The sequence below is a fragment of the Schistocerca serialis genome, chromosome 6, assembly GCF_023864345.2.
Source record: "Schistocerca serialis cubense isolate TAMUIC-IGC-003099 chromosome 6, iqSchSeri2.2, whole genome shotgun sequence".
In the NCBI taxonomy this organism is placed as follows: domain Eukaryota; kingdom Metazoa; phylum Arthropoda; class Insecta; order Orthoptera; family Acrididae; genus Schistocerca; species Schistocerca serialis.
Window position 1 is genome coordinate 387914186 of NC_064643.1, and position 20898 is coordinate 387935083.

Here is a 20898-nt window from a genome sequence, read left to right on the forward strand (position 1 = left end):
GTTCACGAAATACCCGTGCTCTTGGAGTATCCTCTAATGTCTTGTTTCTTCTATGACATAATGTAAGATCTTTTAATGTTTTACACGTACGAACATACGTGCTTCCTATGTCATCGTAGCTGTGCAAGCGTGGTGACTCTTGTTATCTGGCGCTCTCTGGCAACTGCTGAAACGAACCTGTTTCTAACAGGTCCCAGGAAAATATTGCGAATTGTTGGATTGAAATCGTTACTTTCACAGTAAATGTCCTTTTATGCAAGATGAACTATATGCGAGAATGTACTATGAATTTCTTAAATCGCAGAGCTTTTGACTCTCATTTAAAAATCAATTCTTTGAGGATGACCATTTAGAATAATTTTGAGCCCAGATGATCTGGCATTTATGTCGTTCTTAAAAATTTTATTGGCACATTTGTGTGATGTATCTCAAAGTGTAAAACGCAAAAAAAAAAGGGGGCAACATTATATGTGAAAGCTTTCCTTTTTTTGTAGGTACACTACGTATATTGATTTAAACCATTAACTGTTCCCATTTGTGTGATTGGTGGAATCCAAGTTTATACTTTCGAAATACGATAGTATTCAGTGTACACGCTGCTGCAAGTCAGACAACTTCCCAAAACGTGTTTTGTTCCCTGAGTTTCGTTTTCTAAAGTGCTGGGAAAGTCTACGCTGGTGTATAAAACCATAACCATGCAAAAGACATAAGTTTTACAGTTCCGAGGAGAGTATACTCTCACTTAACACGGAAAAAGTGTATTTTCACCAGGGAGGAAGTTTACTTTTAACCGGGAATAATCCGGGAATTTTTTTTTCCTCGTCCACGTATACACCCAGTTTACATTTCTAACAATTCGTGGCAAAATGTTGCGAATGGTGGTTTGAGAAATGTTAATTTCAAAGTAAATTTCCTTTTGTGCATGATGAGTTAGGTTACATATGAGAATGTGGGATGAATTTCTTAAATCACAGAGCATTAGACAATCATTCAATATTTAACACTTTGAGGACAAGCCACTTACAAAATTTTCGGCCTGGAAGACCAGCTATTTATACCAACATTTAAAATTTTACTGACCCGTTTGTGTTTGATATGTCTTAGATGGTAACACACACTAAAAAAGACAAAGCTTTAAGGTTTTTTTTTTCACATCTATCTTAGATCTTTCATAGATTACAAGTTATGCAATGACAACGGCAAAAAAATGTTAAAATGTGAAGTGAGTTATTGAGCCATTGTACATGTAATTGACTTTTCTATGGAAAATTCGAAATGCCACAAAATGTTCTGTGCACAGCAGTGAAATTTATAATCGTGCTTGTCAGAAATATTCAGTGGCTGCAATGTAAGCTGTCTCTAAGGTCCTGCCTAACCACATCCCCAGGAGAAAACAGCAAAAAATTTTTGACAACCAATATTATATTTGAAAGCTTTGCTTTTCTTGTAGCTATGCTTTTTATATGTTAATTCAAACGATTTGTGTGTTCACGCTACTTAACAGTGATGGCTGGTAAAATCACGTGACATCAGCTATAATTGGCTGACAAAAGTGCATTGTAATCTCAATTTCAGTGCTTCCAGGAGCTACCATACTGTATTGGTTGGAATTCGTGTTTATACTTTTGAATATGAAAATATGCAATTTACTCGTTGCTGCGTATCAAAGATCTTTCCAAAATGCATTGTTTTTTTGCTGATTTTGTTTCCTACAATGCTGGTGCGTGGAATGTCAGATCCCTTAATCGGGCAGGTAGGTTAGAAAATTTAAAAAGGGAAATGGATAGGTCAAAGTTAGATATAGTGGGAATTAGTGAAGTTCGGTGGCAGGAGGAAGAAGACTTTTGGTCTGGTGATTACAGGGTTATAAATACAAAATCAAATAGGGGTAATGCAGGAGTAGGTTTAATAATGAATAAAAAAATAGGAGTGCGGGTTAGCTACTACAAACAGCATAGTGAACGCATTATTGTGGCCAAGATAGACACAAAGCCCATGCCTACTACAGTAGTACAAGTTTATATGCCAACTAGCTCTGCAGATGATGAAGAAATTGATGAAATGTATGACGAGATAAAAGAAATTATTCAGGTAGTGAAGGGAGACGAAAATTTAATAGTCATGGGTGACTGGAATTCGTCAGTAGGAAAAGGGAGAGAAGGAAACATAGTAGGTGAATATGGATTGGGGGGAAGAAATGAAAGAGGAAGCCGCCTTGTAGAATTTTGCACAGAGCATAACTTAATCATAGCTAACACTTGGTTCAAGAATCATGATAGAAGGTTGTATACATGGAAGAATCCTGGAGATACTAAAAGGTATCAGATAGATTACATAATGGTAAGACAGAGATTTAGGAACCAGGTTTTAAATTGTAAGACATTTCCAGGGGCAGATGTGGATTCTGACCACAATCTATTGGTTATGAACTGCAGATTGAAACTGAAGAAACTGCAAAAATACGGGAATTTAAGGAGATGGGACCTGGATAAACTGAAAGAACCAGAGGTTGTACAGAGTTTCAGGGAGAGCATAAGGGAACAATTGACAGGAATGGGGGAAAGAAATACAGTAGAAGAAGAATGGGTAGCTCTGAGGGATGAAGTAGTGAAGGCAGCAGAGGATCAAGTAGGTAAAAAGACGAGGGCTAATAGAAATCCTTGGGTAACAGAAGAAATATTGAATTTAATTGATGAAAGGAGAAAATATAAAAATGCAGTAAATGAAGCAGGCAAAAAGGAATACAAACGTCTCAAAAATGAGATCGACAGGAAGTGCAAAATGGCTAAGCAGGGATGGCTAGAGAACAAATGTAAGGATGTAGAGGCTTGTCTCACTAGGGGTAAGATAGATACTGCCTACAGGAAAATTAGAGAGACCTTTGGAGAGAAGAGAACCACTTGTACGAATATCAAGAGCTCAGATGGCAACCCAGTTCTAAGCAAAGAAGGGAAGGCAGAAAGGTGGAAGGAGTATATAGAGGGTTTATACAAGGGCGATGTTCTTGAGGACAATATTATGGAAATGGAAGAGGATGTAGATGAAGATGAAATGGGAGATAAGATACTGCGTGAAGAGTTTGACAGAACACTGAAAGACCTGAGTCGAAACAAGGCCCCGGGAGTAGACAACATTCCATTAGAACTACTGATGGCCTTGGGAGAGCCAGTCATGACAAAACTCTACCATCTGGTGAGCAAGATGTATGAGACAGGCGAAATACCCACAGACTTCAAGAAGAATATAATAATTCCAATCCCAAAGAAAGCAGGTGTTGACAGATGTGAAAATTACCGAACTATCAGTTTAATAAGTCACAGCTGCAAAATACTAACGCGAATTCTTTACAGACGAATGGAAAAACTGGTAGAAGCGGACCTCGGGGAAGATCAGTTTGGATTCCGTAGAAACACTGGAACACGTGAGGCAATACTAACCTTACGACTTATCTTAGAAGAAAGATTAAGAAAAGGCAAACCTACGTTTCTAGCATTTGTATACTTAGAGAAAGCTTTTGACAACGTTAACTGGAATACTCTCTTTCAAATATTGAAGGTGGCAGGGGTAAAATACAGGGAGCGAAAGGCTATTTACAATTTATACAGAAACCAGATGGCAGTTATAAGAGTTGAGGGGCATGAAAGGGAAGCAGTGGTTGGGAAAGGAGTGAGACAGGGTTGTAGCCTCTCCCCGATGTTATTCAATCCGTATATTGAGCAAGCAGTAAAGGAAACAAAAGAAAAATTCGGAGTAGGTATTAAAATCCATGGAGAAGAAATAAAAACTTTGAGGTTCGCCGATGACATTGTAATTCTGTCAGAGACAGCAAAGGACTTGGAAGAGCAGTTGAACGGAATGGACAGTATCTTGAAAGGAGGATATAAGATGAACATCAACAAAAGCAAAACGAGGATAATCGAATGTAGTCAAATTAAATCGGGTGATGCTGAGGGGATTAGATTAGGAAATGAGACACTTAAAGTAGTAAAGGAGTTTTGCTATTTAGGGAGTAAAATAACTGATGATGGTCGAAGTAGAGAGGATATAAAATGTAGACTGGCAATGGCAAGGAAATCGTTTCTGAAGAAGAGAAATTTGTTAACATCGAGTATAGATTTAAGTGTCAGGAAGTCGTTTCTGAAAGTATTTGTATGGAGTGTAGCCATGTATGGAAGTGAAACATGGACGATAACCAGTTTGGACAAGAAGAGAATAGAAGCTTTTGAAATGTGGTGCTACAGAAGAATGCTGAAGATTAGATGGGTAGATCACGTAACTAATGAGGAGGTATTGAATAGGATTGGGGAGAAGAGAAGTTTGTGGCACAACTTGACTAGAAGAAGGGATCGATTGGTAGGTCATGTTCTGAGGCATCAAGGGATCACAAATTTAGCATTGGAGGGCAGCGTGGAGGGTAAAAATTGTAGAGGGAGACCAAGAGATGAATACACTAAGCAGATTCAGAAGGATGTAGGTTGCAGTAGGTACTGGGAGATGAAGAAGCTTGCACAGGATAGAGTAGCATGGAGAGCTGCTTCAAACCAGTCTCAGGACCGAAGACCACAACAACAATAATGCTGGTAAATTCTATGCCGGTGTATAAAACCTTTACCATTCAAGGGATTTATAGGTCTTAGAGCTCCAAGGGAATATATAGGGTCACTTAACATGGAAAATGTGTACTTCCACTAAGGTTGGTAGTGTATTTTCAACTGATAAAAAGTGTATTTTTAACTGGAAAATCCAGGATTGTTTTCTTTGTCCACATACACATCCTGAACAAATATAATTACAAAAATATATTTTTACAGAAACATTGACACAGTTTCATTTGAAACATGATAATTCACAGATTTCACAATTGATATTTGGCTCAATTTTTGCCAATTTACAAGAAAGAGCAGTGAGAGGGGGCCCCGACCATCAGATCAAGGGGGGCCATCCCTGGGTTACAGAAAAAAAGTGTGCCACAGTGCACTATTGTGTGCTTATACTCTTCCTTTACCAATTAAAATTAAGTTGGGCTATTTTACATTGTGGTAGTGCTTTTCAGGATCATCATTGCACAGTAAGGATTTGTATTATATTATCTTTATTTGTGCCTTACAGTAGTGGTATTAGTTGTTCTACCATGTCTTGTATTATTAGTTATCCCTGTTTTCATTTGTAAATTTACTGGTAGGAAGTGCTACAATCTTTATTTTGTTTTTAATGTGTATAATTATTGTGGTTGATTTCAGTTAAAGAAAAACTGAGTGAGGATGCAGATTGTGAAATAGCAACTACATCACTGAGAGTTTCTTTAGTTTGCCCATTGGGGAAAATGCGAATGACGACCCCTTGTAGAGCATCAACGTGTTTCCACTTACAATGTTTTGATGCTTCTCTGTATCTTCAGATGAATGAAAGAAAACCTACATGGATGTGCCCAGTTTGTGACAAACCAGCTCTCTATGATACACTTGTAATTGATGGGTATGTATAATAAGTGTCTAAAGAGTTTAGATATATTTTAACAGTTTGTTTTATGAACATTGCCCACTATACACCAATATTCAAGAAAGATATCAAGATAACACTGTATATTTCTTTGTACTATATCAAATCTGACATTTTTATGAGTGTGTTGATGTAAATTATTTATCTGTATTACCCAGCAAGATGAATTGGTAAAGCAGTAATAGCAGGAACTAACTTGGCCCCTTATAAGCTACAGTCACACCCTGAGTAAAGTAGTGCTCGTTGCAATGACACAGTGCAGGCATACAAGACGAACACAGAAAAAGTATTTGTGGGGTGATGCAACGGCTTGTGATTAAATAAGTTGACAGAGAAAAAGAGAAGGGATTTAACATCTGGCAGAGATGGTGACAGAACGGGCAGTCAGAATGTTAGTTGAGCAGGAGGACAGTGCGCAAATTGCGGAAGGAGGAACACAAAACCAAGAGCAGATTGGAGTTAAAGTTTCTCCACAAAAGAAGGAGAAGTAAGGTGCTCACAATAAGTATTCCAGTAACAATATGGATAAATGTATTATCCAGCAGCAATTTCTACGTTATTGTGAATGATATGAAGAAATACCAACTTTGCGAAAACTAGACTGCTTTTGTTGCATAGAACTGAACTTCAAGTCTAGCAAAGTAACTCTCAGAGAAGTTGTTCTGTCTATGGGATTTAGCTTTTAAAACTAAAGGTGCCAAAATAAATGTATTATGTGCTTACAAGATAGAAGCATCAGAATCAAAGCAAACAGCGATTTTCTTACATAATACTTGGTGTCATATACGTTACACTGTAAACAAATGTGACAGTGTCTGAGGAATATTGTCGAATGAGAGTCTCGGTCAGCGTTTGTTGAGCAAGCAGGCAGTGACATGGATTAATCATTAAGTGTTCATTTCTCATATACGACTCAAAAGCAAAATATCAGACTACCATTCAGAAATGGACCATTGAGTCTTTTCTTTATTTATTTGAGGAGAATCATATTTTATCAAGATGAAACTAGATATACAAATAATGAAATATTTTCTAAACTAACAAAACAAAATTAATTGGTAGTAACAATATTATCCATCATAGCAGATTAACTTGTAAATTATTGTAGCCATTTTCTCTTTATGGCAAACACACTCGTCCACAATCTTTTGCTGGTGACAAATCATTCAGTAGCTCACAGGGGGCAGTGGGGGAACAACTTTTTGAAAGATGGTATAATGGGGGGGGGGGGGGGGCAAATAAGAGTTGACTCAGTGATTAGAATATTGCAGCAAAGGGTCAGAAATAAAATAAGTGCAAGTAATTGGGGGGGGGGGGGGGGGGCGGGGGAGGGAGAAAAAAAGTCATCTTGATAAAAATGTAGAAGTAAAAATTTCCAACCACCAGAATGTCATACAGATTCTTTCTGTTAATTACTCACAATTTCTTTACCCATTTGGTATAATTCCAGCCTTTAAGTGTCCAAAATGTTTCTCATCACAATAATTATGAGCCAGTAATCGTTTCACAACCAGTTTCCATAATGTGCGTGATCCAGTGGTAATAATAAAACAATCTCCCATGGATATAATTTTCAAACATCCCTTCTTGAACAATGTCCTCTCTTTATTAAAGAAGAAAAAAAATTCACTTCAGAGTTGACTAAAGAAAAGCACATTTACATAATCCATTCTTGTTAGGCAACTGATACTTGGGAACCTATATTTGATTAGGTTAGCAAAATATACATGCCTAACCTGTAAATGTGACAGCAAACATCACATTTGGATTTTGAAATGAGCTTTTAGTCTTCCATACATTGTGTAGAGTGTAAATGTGGTGATGGGCGGGTGGCGTGTGATACCAGCCAACTTGTAAGAATACTGGAGGTGTTCAGCATGTCCTTCCCCCTCCTTGTTTCTCAAGTGTAAACACGATAGTGCTGTGACCCTGGTGAGATTACCACTTTGCTTCACCCAGTAGTAACTATGAAATTTTTACAACACAAAGACAAACAGTTATAATATTTTTGCGCTATTAGCTACAGTTAAGCAGTTATATTAACTCTCAGGGCAGATATTTTATAGAATTTGTGATTGATGTTTGCATATTGTGTTAAAATGAGTGATTTTTATATCCTGTTAGCATAGCCTTGGTCAGTCCTTAGCGTTGCTGATATGAGATGTTATCCACTTTGGATTCATTTTGGAGAAATAGTCACTCTTTCGCAGATTCTGTGAAATTTCACATCTATCAAGGCAAATAACAATTTAATCTCCATTTCTTATAGACCTATTATTTAAGTACTTAAACTGTGATGCACGTACAGAACAAGGTTTAAATAATAAAACAATGTCATTTGGTATTTTCTGCAACCTAACTAATGCATTTGACTGTGCGAATCACAATATTCTCCCAGATAAACTGAATAGGGGCAGTAGCCTTTTCTGTAGTTGTAGGAGCAACAGTCTAGATGATTGACTGGTCTAGCCTTGTCACATCCACCCCAACTGCCTTGTTGTGCTGGTACTGTGACCAGCCGAAAGCAAGGGCAAATTACACCTATAATTTTTCCCAAGGGCATGCAGCTCTCCTCTATGGTTAATTGATGATGACCTCCTCTCGGGTAAAATATTCTGGAAGTAAAATAGTCCCCTATTCAGGTCTCCGGGTGGGGACTACTCAGGAGGAAGTTGTCATCAGGAGAAACAAGACTGACGTTCTATGGATCGAAGCATGAAATGTTAGCTCTCTTCATTGGGCAGGTAGGACAGATAATTTAAAAAGGGAAATGGATAGGTTGAAGTTGGATGTAGTAGAAGTTAGCAGGAACAGGACTTCTGGTCAGGTGAATACAGGGTTATAAATACAAAATCGAGTAGGGGTAATGCAGGAGTAGGTTTAATAATGAATAAGAAAATAGGAATACGGATAAGATACTACAAACACCATCCTCAATGCATTATCATAGCCAAGATAGACACAAAGCCCATGCCTACCACAGCAGTAAAAAGAGATGAGACCTAGATAAGTTGAAAGAGTCAGTGGTTGTTGAGGACTTCAGAGGGAACATTAGGCAATGGTTGACTAGAACAGGGAAAAGAAATACAGTAGAAGATGAATGGGTAGCTTTGAGAGATGAAATAGTGAAGCCAGCAGAGGATCAAATAGCTAAAAGACAAGGCCTATTAGAAATCCTTTGATAATGCTGGAGATATTGAATTTTATCGATGAAAGGAGAAAATACAAAAATGAAGCAGGCAGAAGGGAATGCAAAGTCTCAAAAATGAGATTGACAGGAAATGCAAAATGGCTAAGGATAAATGGCTAGAGGACAGATTTAAGGATTTAGAAGGCTGTTTCACTGGGGGACAGGAAGATACCACATGCAGGAAAATTAAGAGGCTTTTGGAGAAGAGATAAACAGCTGTATGAATATCAAGAGCTGCGACAGAAAACTGGTCCTAAGCGAAGAACGGAAAGCTGAAAAGTTGAAAGAGTATATAGGGGTATGTACAAGGGAGATGAAGACAATATTATAAAAATGCAAGAGGATGTAAATGAAGATGAGATAGAAGATACGGTGGTGCAAGAATAATTTGACAGAGCACTGAAAGACCTTTGGGATAGTCAGTCATGACACTCTCTTCCATCTCGTCTGTAAGATGTATAATACTTCAGGAAGAATGTTATAATTCCAATTCCAAAGAAAGCAGTTGCTGACTGGTGTGAAAATTACCGAACAATCCGGTTGTAAGTCATGGTTCAAAATATTAACACAAATTATCTACAGAAGAATGGAAAAACTTGTATAAGCCAACCTCGGGGAAGATTAGTTTGGATTCCGGAGAAATGTAGGTACACGTGAGACAGTGCTGGTCCTACGACTTATCTTAGAAGGTAGGTTAAGGAAAGACAACCTACATTTATAGCACTGTGGACTTAGAGAAAGCTTTTGACAATGTTGACTGGAATACTCTTTTTGAAATTCTGATGGTAGCATGGGTAAAATACAAAGAGCGAAAGACTATTCACAACTTGTGCTGAAACCTGACAGCAATTAACAAGAGTCGAGGGGCATGAAAGGGAAGCAGTGGCTGGGCAGGAAGTGGGCATGGTTGTAACTGTCCCCAATGTTATTTAAGGGGACCACATAGTGGTTAAGGTAAAAAAAAAAAAAAAAAAATCGATTTTCGGTTTTCATCATATTTCAATAGATTAAGGTTTTATTTAAGTACTCTGAAAATGGTTTTGCTGAAATTTTTCGAGCATTTAAAGAGCATTTTCCTACCACATGTGTTTATGTGCCACGCCCACTTTTCTGTCACCCACTTTTCTGCATTATTTTAGATTTTTATATCCCCTACATTGCACGTTAGGGATTTATCCATGTTATATGAATGTTATTTGAGGCCTGTGACCGTATTGTAAGATTTTTATGAAATGATATATACTGTAACAGTCACCTGTTACTAATGTTTTATTAGTGTGGCGTGTTTCAGCAACATGGTGCTATCATCAGGTGCATTTACATTTCTGTTTACATTGTAATTAAGGTGAAGTTATTTTCTTTTGCTGTGTGTGCCAGTGAGGCTGCTTGTCGAAACAGACGTCTGTTTTGGAAAATAAATGTGTTGTAGTGTGTACATTGACTGGCATGATTAGCTTATTTTTTTAGTGAATTTATGTACATTTTTGTTGGTAATTTCATTGTCTAACACACAGAGCACAAGTACATCACAACTTAACACACATCACAACTTAACACTTTCAGAATCATTTGTTTACATCAATCCAAAAAATCTTTAAAGCTAAGCTAAACTAGTTTCTGCTGTTAAAGCAGTATTATGGAGTGAAGATGAAACATTTATATGTAGATGTATTTCTGTTACGTCATATATTAGGTGAGTAATTGGTAAACGCAATTTTTCCCCATGAAATGGTCATTCAACATTGGAGAATTTTTCAAAGAAGTTAGTATTATTATGTTCGAGTTTATCATTTACCAACATGTCTCCATAAACTGTGCAAAGAATGAATATTTACAGTTCTTCATATAAGTCCATATGGTGTCCCTCGTTCATTTTACGTAAAATATGAAGATCATGGCCGATATCGTGCAATGGGCGTCCTGGGTGCACACATGTATGTATTTTGTTTTGGTTTTTTAAATGTGGGTAGCTGTTGCTGATTTATTATAGTTGTTTGTGTGGCATGCATGTATGTGTTCATTATATCTTTTTTGGATGTGTCACCCAGTTTGACGTACATAGATACAAAAAACGTATAAATGCCTACCACATAAACAACTATAATAATCTGCAATATCTACCCACATAAAAAACGTGATCTGGATAGAAATATTTTCATCTTCACTGCATAATACTGTTTTAACAGTAAAATGAGTTTATCTTAGCTTTCAAGGCTCGTTGGAGTGACTGTAAACATATGATTCTGAAAGTGTTAAATTGTGAAGTACTTGTGCTCTTTGTGCCAGGCAGTGAAATTACCTACTGAAAGAAATGTAAGTAAATGCACTAGCAAAATGAACTATCATGCCTATCACTTAATGCACACAATAACATATTTATTTTTTTGAATAGACATATTTTTCGACACACAATCTCGCTGGCACTCACAGCAAATGAAACTAACCTCTCTTCATTTTAATTACAATGTAAAAGTAACTGCAAATGCACCCGATGTTGGCAGCAACATGACGTGCTAATGGAATTGTAGTAACAAATGACTCTTGCAATATATATTATTTCATAAAAATTGTAGACATTTGTTTAAATTTTTGGGTGTTCTGACAACTGTGTCACAGCATATTTATTCCATCATGAAGTTTGTTGTAAATAATCCACTGCAGTTTAAAAGAAACAGTGATGTATGTAACTGTAATACTAGAAGGAAAAATTAGGTTCATTACTCCACATTAAGATTTCTTTAGGACAAAAAGGTGCAGGATGTTACAACAAAAATTTTTGATAAATTTTTTAGTTTCTCCTTCCACAACTCCTCCTGTTCTGGAGAAGGATTTATATTTCTGTAATGTGTGAAAGGCGATGGGTAGCAATTACTAACTCACATCTGCAGATATTTAAAAGAAAGAAAAGAAAAAATAAGACCTTTATCAATGTTCAACATGTAGCCATATTTAAAAATTAAGTTGTGACGTGTATGTAAAATGACTTCTTCCACATGATTTCAATTTATCGAGCAAATGATGCATGTAATATGAAATTAATTACCTGACATAAATCGACACCGAACTGTGTGGAAATTTTGGAAATTTGTGGTATGTTTCTATGGAACCAAACTGCTGAGGTCATTGGTCCCTAGGTTTACACACTACTTAATCTAACTTACACTAGGAACAACACACACACATGCTCAAGGTAGGACTCGAACCTCTGACAGGGGAAGCTGGTGGCCTAACTGTCTGGGAGACACTCTGAACCAAATTACTGAACCCATTCTACAGCATGACCCAAGGGACCTAATTAGCCATCTCACCAAAAGGGGCACTATATTTGGATCCTCCCCTCCAGCATTATTTCCCAGAACTCCATTTACGTGAAGTTGTCTGCAAACATATTCTCACATCCCAAACACCCTCTCTGATGTAACCTCTGTTAGTATATGATCCCTCCTCTTTGTTGTCACCATTATTATATATATTTTTTTATCTTTACTTTTATCTCTGCCCTATCACCTCTGGGCTGAAGTTGGCACTGTGTTTACCAATGTACTATCCCTGACTCCAACTACATGATACCTGTGGATGATTTTTAAGGCAGTTTTTCATCTGCCTCAGTTACATTATGTCGCTGATTGCTGCGCAAACACTCTCTCTACGTACGCGTACACAATAATTACTCTACCATGAAAACATTTGGGGTTACACTCTCTGGTATGAGACATTTCCGGGTAGGTCCGCTGGGGGCCAAACTGCACAATAACCCTGGGTTCGGTGTGGGGCGGCAGTGTGGTGAGTGGACTGCTGTGGCCTATTGTGGGGTTGTGAACTACAGAGGGCTATGGCGGGGACTAAGCCTCTCCGCCGTTTCTAGGTCCCCAGTTCAATACATAATATACACAGTAAAAAGCACTCCATCATAACTACCAACCATCCCCCATTCATATCTTTCCACTAGTGGCAAGCAATAAAGCAAACACCAATACAGGACATCTAACATCCCCCCTCCTCATTATCAATAGCCAATCAGAGTGGCCAAAACATTAAAAATTTTACACACTGACAATACGGTCAACTGGGAGTGGCGTGGTGATATGTTCTTCCTCTTCTCACCCATTCCATTATAAACTTGCTTTCTGTAAGTCTATGTTCACCATATTTGTGAACTGTCATTATCTCCAGCTTCCATAGGGAAATAGATGTCTAATTTGAGGTACATTGCCATTCATAATGCCTATAACACAGTGGTAGTTGACAAGATTTAACTTACTCTAAAAGATTTTTAAAAAATTACATTTAACAGGTAATAATGTTGGGCTTCTGCATGATCAGTTGGTCAGTAAAAATCAGACTTCTTACAATGTCTTGATAAAAAACAAAATCTGTCTACTTAATTTGCTCACATTTTTTTCCCTTCTTTTGCACACTGTTTTGTTATGATTTTAATACTCTTATTACTTTTATACATATAGTTATTTTGTTTATTTTTTATTTACACCCATTTGTAAACTTTTAGGGGCCTTTGTTTTTATGGCAACATTTGATTATACAGTATTCCTATTGTGTGTGTTCTAATTTCCAAGCATTTTGAATTTTTGTCTTGTGCCCCATCGTACACTGTCAGTTAGATGCTACCTAATCACTTTTACTTATTGTCTGTAGCTATTTTTTATGGCCTTATGCCTAAATTTGTTAAGTTTTACCAACACTAGCATCTTCTGTTGATGTCCTCCCCTACTAGTGCGGGAAACGTGGTTCTCCTCTGCACTCTAGTGGCAATGTGGCCATCACTTAGACCGTTTACTCACCTGCTCTCCACATTGATTCGCTGTGTGTGTCGCTCTACACTGCACTTCACCTGGTGGCTGTGACTATTTCAAAGTAATTTCCATTACTTTATTGGCCTATGCACCCAGCCCCCCCCCCCCCCTTTTCTCCTTTAGTTTTGCTTTCATAAATTTTACCACAGTTTTTATCCTTCCAAGTTTACACATTTGATTTTTTCCCCCATGTATTTTGATGGATTGTTCCTCCTGTAGATGATTTGTTACCATCATTCTGACTAATTGCCCTACCAGCCAGTGATACACAATGCTTTGCTAATGTTAATTTATTTTTTAAAAAATTAATCCTTTTTTAAAATTTTGTGCAGCTAAGAACAATGCCCTTTAGTTTGTAACTTTATATAATTATGTCCTTGCTTTTCCTTTTCTTTTATAAAGATCTGGGGAAGCCTTAACCAGGCAAAACTTGTTATTTGTAGTAAAAATAACTTTAAAACTGAGACTGTTTCTTTATATAACTAAAGACATTACGTGTCAGCTTTAGGCCAAAGCATTCTTCAGAAAAGAGAAACACACACATTCGCACCAGCAAGCACACCTCACACGCACAGCTGCCATCTATCTGCAGCTGCTTAGGCCAGAATGCAACACAGAGAAGTGTCAAACAGGAGCAACAACCAGGAATGGAGCAGGGAAGGGGGAAGGATAGCAGGGTAAGGATGGGGAAAGGAGAATCAGAATTGCTTGTTGGAGCATGCAGGGACTAGAGGCAGCGGGACAGGGCTGCTTGGTGCAGCATCAGTAGGCTGTGCTGGAGGTTGGGGGAGGGGGGGGGGGGGAGCAGAGTGGTGAGCTGAAAGGGGAGAAGCAGAGAAGGGGAATGGACCAGAGGGTGTGCAGACAGAGAGCAGTGCACATGGAGGGTGAGGGGAGGCGAATTGTGAGAATGTGACAAGGTAGAGGTGGCAGAAACTGTTGGATCGAGGGGTTGAAGACAGCTTGGTTTCAGGAGCAGAGAATGTGTTGTAAGGTTAACTCCTATCTGCGCAGTTCAGAATATCAGATGGTGGAGAGGAGGATCGGTATGGCCAGTGTTGTGAAGCAGCCAGTGAAATCAAGCATGCTTTGTTGAGCTGCATGTTTTGCCACAGTATAGCTCACTTTGTTGTTGGCCACAGATTAATGGTGGCCATTTATCGTGGTGGACTATGATGTATGGCTGCTTTCGCAGGTGGTCCAGCCCCTCGTGTTGTAGGATAACCCTGCAGCCAAAGATGACTGTCCCATCAATGTAATGGTAGATTACAGCAATGGATTGGGTCAGGCACAAGTGAGCAGGGATGAAGAGAAGCACTGAAAAAGTGGTTGGTGTCCAGGAAGTAGGAGAGCAGACCACTGGCATAGATTCATCAGAGCAGCAATGCTTCCAATGAGATCACATTAAATTAATCTAGAGACATTCTGAATTGGCCCTCACACACTCAGTATCATTGACACAATAGTGCTGTGTCAATATATTCAGCCAAATTGCAAGGCAAGCACAGTATTATTGTGCATTATTTATGCCCAGGATGTGTCACTTAGAACACTGCATTCGTAGTGAACATGTCAGCACTCGCTAATGAAGAACTGACTGTATTGCGGTAGAGTTGGTTGTCGTGCAACATGTAGGCAGAAATTATGTGGAAAGGAGGAACAAGCCCAAGAATATTTTTGATAATATTTCAGTGATCCAGGAGCTCTTTCATGGCAGTGTAGATTTGAAAACCACAACAATTATTTATAACAATGAAAATAATGAATTTTTTATAATATAATATAAACGGATAGATAAAAAATCTACTCACCAAGTGGTGGCATGTGAACACACAGACGAAAGGATTTAGCTTTTACAAGCTTTGAGAACCAGTGGCTCCTTCTGGCAGAAGAGCTGGAGGGGAAGGAACAGGGTGAATCTTATTTGTCCATTCTGAGAACTGCTGCCAGTAAATCAAGTCAAACTTGTGTACTTACTGTCATGATACCATGATCTTCAGTTTCCTCTGCTATTCTGGACAGCAAGGTATATGGCATTTTCTGATCATCTGAACATCATTTCTTCAATGTCATAGATAGCACTTTCACTTACATCTTCCAGCCTCTTTCTTGATATTTTGTTATTTACCTTTTTTCGGTTGTTTGAGAAACTCTTTCAGTCATGGCAGGAACTGACATTAATTGCACAATACCGCCATTAGACAGTACAGTATATCAAACAACTCTCCGGTTTTTAAAGCTCTGCAGACCTCTTCAGTATTTTGTGCAATGCATCAGTACCAATCTCAGATGGTCAAATATCATTGGACAGTAGTCATTTTTGGGTGATTATTTAGACTAGACTTTATTTGTGTGTGTGATTCCCCCTCTCCTAAGCAACGTGGGAATTTCTGGAGAATAGCTGTGCATGCCTCATGGGCAATCAATAAAGCATATGCACCTCAAAGAGTAAGATAATTAAGTGTTTTCAAACACTGGCATTACATTCTCTCATAGTATTTAGTGTTTTGAACTCTTGAGACGATGTGAGACAGAAGTTACTCAGATGTTAATAAGCTGTTGCTGTTTTAAATTTACATGCTAGCTAGTATTATATTGCTGCTTACCACTGTCTCTTTGCCGCGCGGGATTAGCCGAGCGGGCTAAGGTGCTGCAGTCATGGACTGCGCGGCTGGTCACGGCGGAGGTTCGAGTCCTCCCTCGGGCATGGGTGTGTGTGTTTGTCTTTAGGATAATTTAGGTTAAGTAGTGTGTAAGCTTAGGGATAGATGACCTTAGCAGTTAATCCCATAAGATTTCTCTCTCTCTCTCTCTCTCTCTCTCTCTCTCTCTCTCTCTCACACACACACACACACACACACACACACACACACACACTGTCTGTTTGGGCTTGATTGTAATGTTTGCTTAGAGCCTTTCACAACTTTTCTGTCATGTCGTCATAAATTCTGGAAGCGTGAATGGCCAGAATCATCTTAATGAGATTTGCACTCTGCAGCAGAGTGTGTGCTGATATGAAACTTCCTGAGAGATTAAAACTGTGTGCCGGGCCGAGACTCGAACTCGGGACCTTTGCCTTTCGCAGGCAAGTGCTCTACCAACTGCGCTACCCAAGCACGACTCACGACCCGTCCTCACAGCTTTAATTCTGCCAGTACCTCGTCTCTTACCTTCCAAACTTCACAGAAGCTCTTCTGCGAATCTTGCGGAACTAGCACTCCTGGAAGAAAGGATACTGTGGAGATATGGCCTGGGGAATGTTTCCAGAATGAGGTTTTCTCTCTGCAGTGGAGTGTGTGCTGATATGAAACTCCCTGGCAGATTAAAACTGTGTGCCAGTCTGAGACTCGAACTCAGGACCTTTGCCTTCTGTGGGGAAGTGCTCTACCAACTGAGCTACCCAAGCACAACTCATAACCCGTCCTCACAGCTTTAATTCCGCCAGGTTTCCTCCAGGAGTGCTAGTTCTCCAAGGTTCCCAGAAGAGCTTCTGTGAAGTTTGGAAGGTAGGAGACGAGGTACTGGTAGAATTGGAACTGTGAGGATGGGTCGGGAGTCACGCTTGGGTAGCTCAATTGGTAGAGCACTTGCCCGCAAAAGGCAAAGGTCCCAAGTTCGAGTCTCAGTGCAGCAAACAGTTTTAATCTGCCAGCAAGTTTCATATATACTTCTTAATATCCAAGTGTTCTGTAGTTTACAACACTTGGGATGCTGGGATCAATACATAAATAAATCAAATGAAACCTTTAGAGATGCTTTTTCTCTCTTAAATGTGTGATTATGTAATTACCTATCCAAGCGGAATAGGTATCTATTGTGTGTACTTACACATGTGATAATATAAACACTCTTTAATCAAATGTAGATACCAGTGATCAGTGGAGAAATTATTTCTCTATGTGTAGGGGTTAGTGTAAGGTAACACTGAAACACCCAATTTTATAAAATAATTTGTGTATTTCATAAAACATTGAAGTTAGAGGGAACTGTGGCCCTCATTTTGCTTTTGTTTCCATTATATATGGCTTTGATATAATTAACTTCTTTCTCTTAAAGGTACTTCCAGCAAGTTCTGGCTTCTCCAAAATTGCCTATTGACAGCAATGAGATTCAGCTACATCAGGATGGTTCTTGGTCTTCACTAATTGTTAAAAATGAACAGACCAGGGTGCTTTCTCCTATTGTAAGTTTATATATATATATTTTAGTAAGCTTCTGAACAATGTAGTTTTTATTTTTGTAGATACGTAACATATTTGTTATGTGGATTTTAGCAGTGTTGGGTTTTGGTGTGATAGGTTGTTTTCCTTATCTCACCTTGCTTCCAGGCAAAGAGAGATGCATAAGGTAGGATTCTAATTCGTCCCCATTTTGTTTAGCTCTGGGGTTTTTAGGTCAGAATGGGTATGTTGGGTTAAGTGTGTAAGTGTTGCAAGTTTGCCAGCCTTTATTTACAAACAATGAAGTGACACAGTGGCTGCTTTTGTGCAGTGATTGTCCAAAATAGTCTATTGTTTTATATTATTGCATTCGAGTAAGCAGAGGGAAATGCTATTCACTTAGCAAGGAAAACATTCATTGTCTGTATAGGCTAGTTTTAAATCAATAATTGCTCCAAATTAAGAACAAAACAAAATTAATATTTGTTTAATTCCCAGGTTGCCAGCACTGCACACTTCTCACCTCCCCACAGTAATCTGTATATGGGGCAGTTGTAGACCCCTCCACTCTCTGCACTCCTCTTTGAAATGTTTGCGTGAACAAATCGTACTCATAGGACAGCTTAAATATTCAGGATGAAAATTGTACAGACTAGTGGTTGTGTACTGAACTTTCCATAAAGATTAGCAGCTATAAAAGAATAAAGTTAACTTTAAAAATATGAAAATATCACATAAGTAATGATGCTGGATTCTTTTCACCTCAATTTGTGACCACCATCTCGTGAAATTTGTAGTCGGACCTCAGTTGCTGCAGGAGAGAGTTTTCATTTTACAATAGATCTAAGTTTGGATACCATTCTTGAATTTGTGAACTATTCCCATAATTGTTTATCATATTTAGGGCGGCAAAGCTCCTCTCAGCTGAGACACTGGTGGCAGGAGTAGTCAGATAAGTTCAGAGTTCCAAATTTTACAGTATGCTATTCAGAGTCAATTTGATTTAATAAGCTTCATTAAATCAACAACATTATCATGGCACATTCCTCATGGTTATAAATAATTCCTCCTGGAGAATAAATAACTACTAGCTGTGATAGCAAACAGGAAAATTAAAAAAAATGGACTATAGCAGTGTCTTAAAGACTGGAATCCAAATCTAGGGAAACCATGTTTATATTGATCAAAAGCCATAGTCAAAGTTACTGAATTCATTTTGTTACTGCCCCTTCACTGATTACAAAATTTTACGGTAGATTCTTCTAATGGTGGTTTTCAAATTGACTTCAGCTTCATTCCTCAGACATTGAGTTACTGGATCATCTGTACAAGGTGTCCAAGAAAAGTAATGAGGATGATTTTTTATCAATCAAAGTTTCTTTCAAACGGCGATATTGCCTCTTCAAAATAGTTCCATTTGGCAGCTATAATCTGGCGGATTTGTTGTTCTGAGTCTCGGTAACGGCACTGAAAGGCTTCAACTTGTAGAGCCTTTAACATGTTGGTCACATTCTTTTGGATGTTCTCCAGAGTCCCAAAATTATATCCTTTTAATACTTTTTCAGTTTTGGGAAAAGAAAAAGTCACAGGGACTCTGATCAGGTGAATGGGGAGGCCGTGGAATAACAGGAAAGCCTTTTGAGGTCAAAAATTCCGTGATGGAAGTGGCTGAGACGTTGTCATGATGCAGCATCCACTTGATTGCAGTGCCTGGTCTCACTTGATTCACAATTTTTCTGAGCCTTTCACAGACATCTTTGTAAAAAACTTGATTGACAGTTAGTTCATTCTGGAGGAACAAATCTTTATGCATTATACCTCTACTGTGAAAAAAGCAAATTTGAATTGTTTTGATCTTTGTTTTGCTCACTTGTGCTTTTCGTTCAAGGAGATGTCTCGGTGTGCCACCTTTCACTTTGCCGCTTTCTCAGGATCATATTCAAACATCAGTCACCATCTGTGATCACATGACTGAACTTCATGGTGATTGACAATCATCTCAATAAAATCAATGCACACTTTTCTTGGATTATCCTTCTGCTCAGATGTGAGGTTTTTCGACACCATTTTGACACAAACATTTGACATGTGCATAACTTTGACCAAAGTTTGACATGCAATGAAAGTGTTTAAACATGTCACCCATCATCCTTATTGTTGAACATCAGTGTGATCTCGCAAGAACATGCCCACATTCAATGTTTTTCTCAGTTGTTAGTCCCCTCCCACAAGGTTAACACAAATCTTGATGGCATAGCATTGCTCTAAATTCTGCTGTTCAAATTGCATAACACACAACTTGACTGGTGGCACTCTCAAAACTCAAGTGATGGCTTTAAGGAGCTGGAACTCGGACTGAGCGTCTGGAAGGGATGAAGACACTGACAGGTCTACACAAGTAGAACTACTAAGCACTCCAGGTCACACGCAGTGTTGTCAGCCTCGTTACTTTTCTCACACACCTCATATACTATTCATAGAAGACTTCTTATCATATTCTTAGAAATCCATCATACATGGTGTTCAACATATCTCTGAATTCCTTAACTTCTGTTTCACAATAACCAAGGTCATGGACTCTGGCGTGCAATATCTCAAATAATGCTCCATGAGTAGCAGTGCTGGTTCTTCATTCCACTTCTCATCTGTACACTCTTCCCAGAGCTCCAGCAGCTACTTGCACAGCCCATTCAAAAGAAATTAGTCATTATTTGAATTGTAATGTACAGCAAGTGCAAACCTACAAAGTTCATTGAGATAATGAGAAGTTGGCAATACTAAAGCCTAAAATTGAGTTTGACAAACCACATGAAAAATACTTAACAAATGTTAATGCATCCATCACAGACAGTGAAGTATCCTAAACTGATTGTTGCGTAAGTTGCATAACAAACAATTGCTTGCAACGTCAGTGTTCATAGTGCTACCATATAAAATGGTGTGCAGTTTTGTGTGATATGTTCACGTTGACATCGGCAACAGTTCATATTTTATGACTGACTGCTGAAAATGGAACATTATTCATTGCAGATACTTGAGGTGGCATATTTGGATGTAGTTTCTGGAAAGCAGACAGATTTGCAGAGAAACATTTTGCAACAGTGGTCTTAAGATGAATAAATTCATCACAGTGAATAGAAATGAGAAAGTTGGTCATTAGAAGCACAGAACATGCCCTGGTTCTCAATAAAGAATTGTTCACACAGGAGGGTGCTTTATCACATGGGAAAGGACTCAT

General features: G+C 38.4%; 1 protein-coding gene across 5 annotated transcripts in view; it reads left to right on the plus strand.

Moving 5' to 3' along the window:
* LOC126483834 (E3 SUMO-protein ligase PIAS3) overlaps window positions 1–20898 on the plus strand; it is a 277101-nt gene that overhangs the window by 165793 nt on the left and 90410 nt on the right. For all 5 annotated transcript variants that reach the window (XM_050107036.1, XM_050107041.1, XM_050107039.1 and 2 more), the window contains 2 exons: window positions 5241–5475; window positions 17557–17683. In XM_050107036.1, coding sequence (XP_049962993.1) covers window positions 5241–5475; window positions 17557–17683 — 362 coding nt within the window. The remainder of the gene's footprint in view (window positions 1–5240; window positions 5476–17556; window positions 17684–20898) is intronic.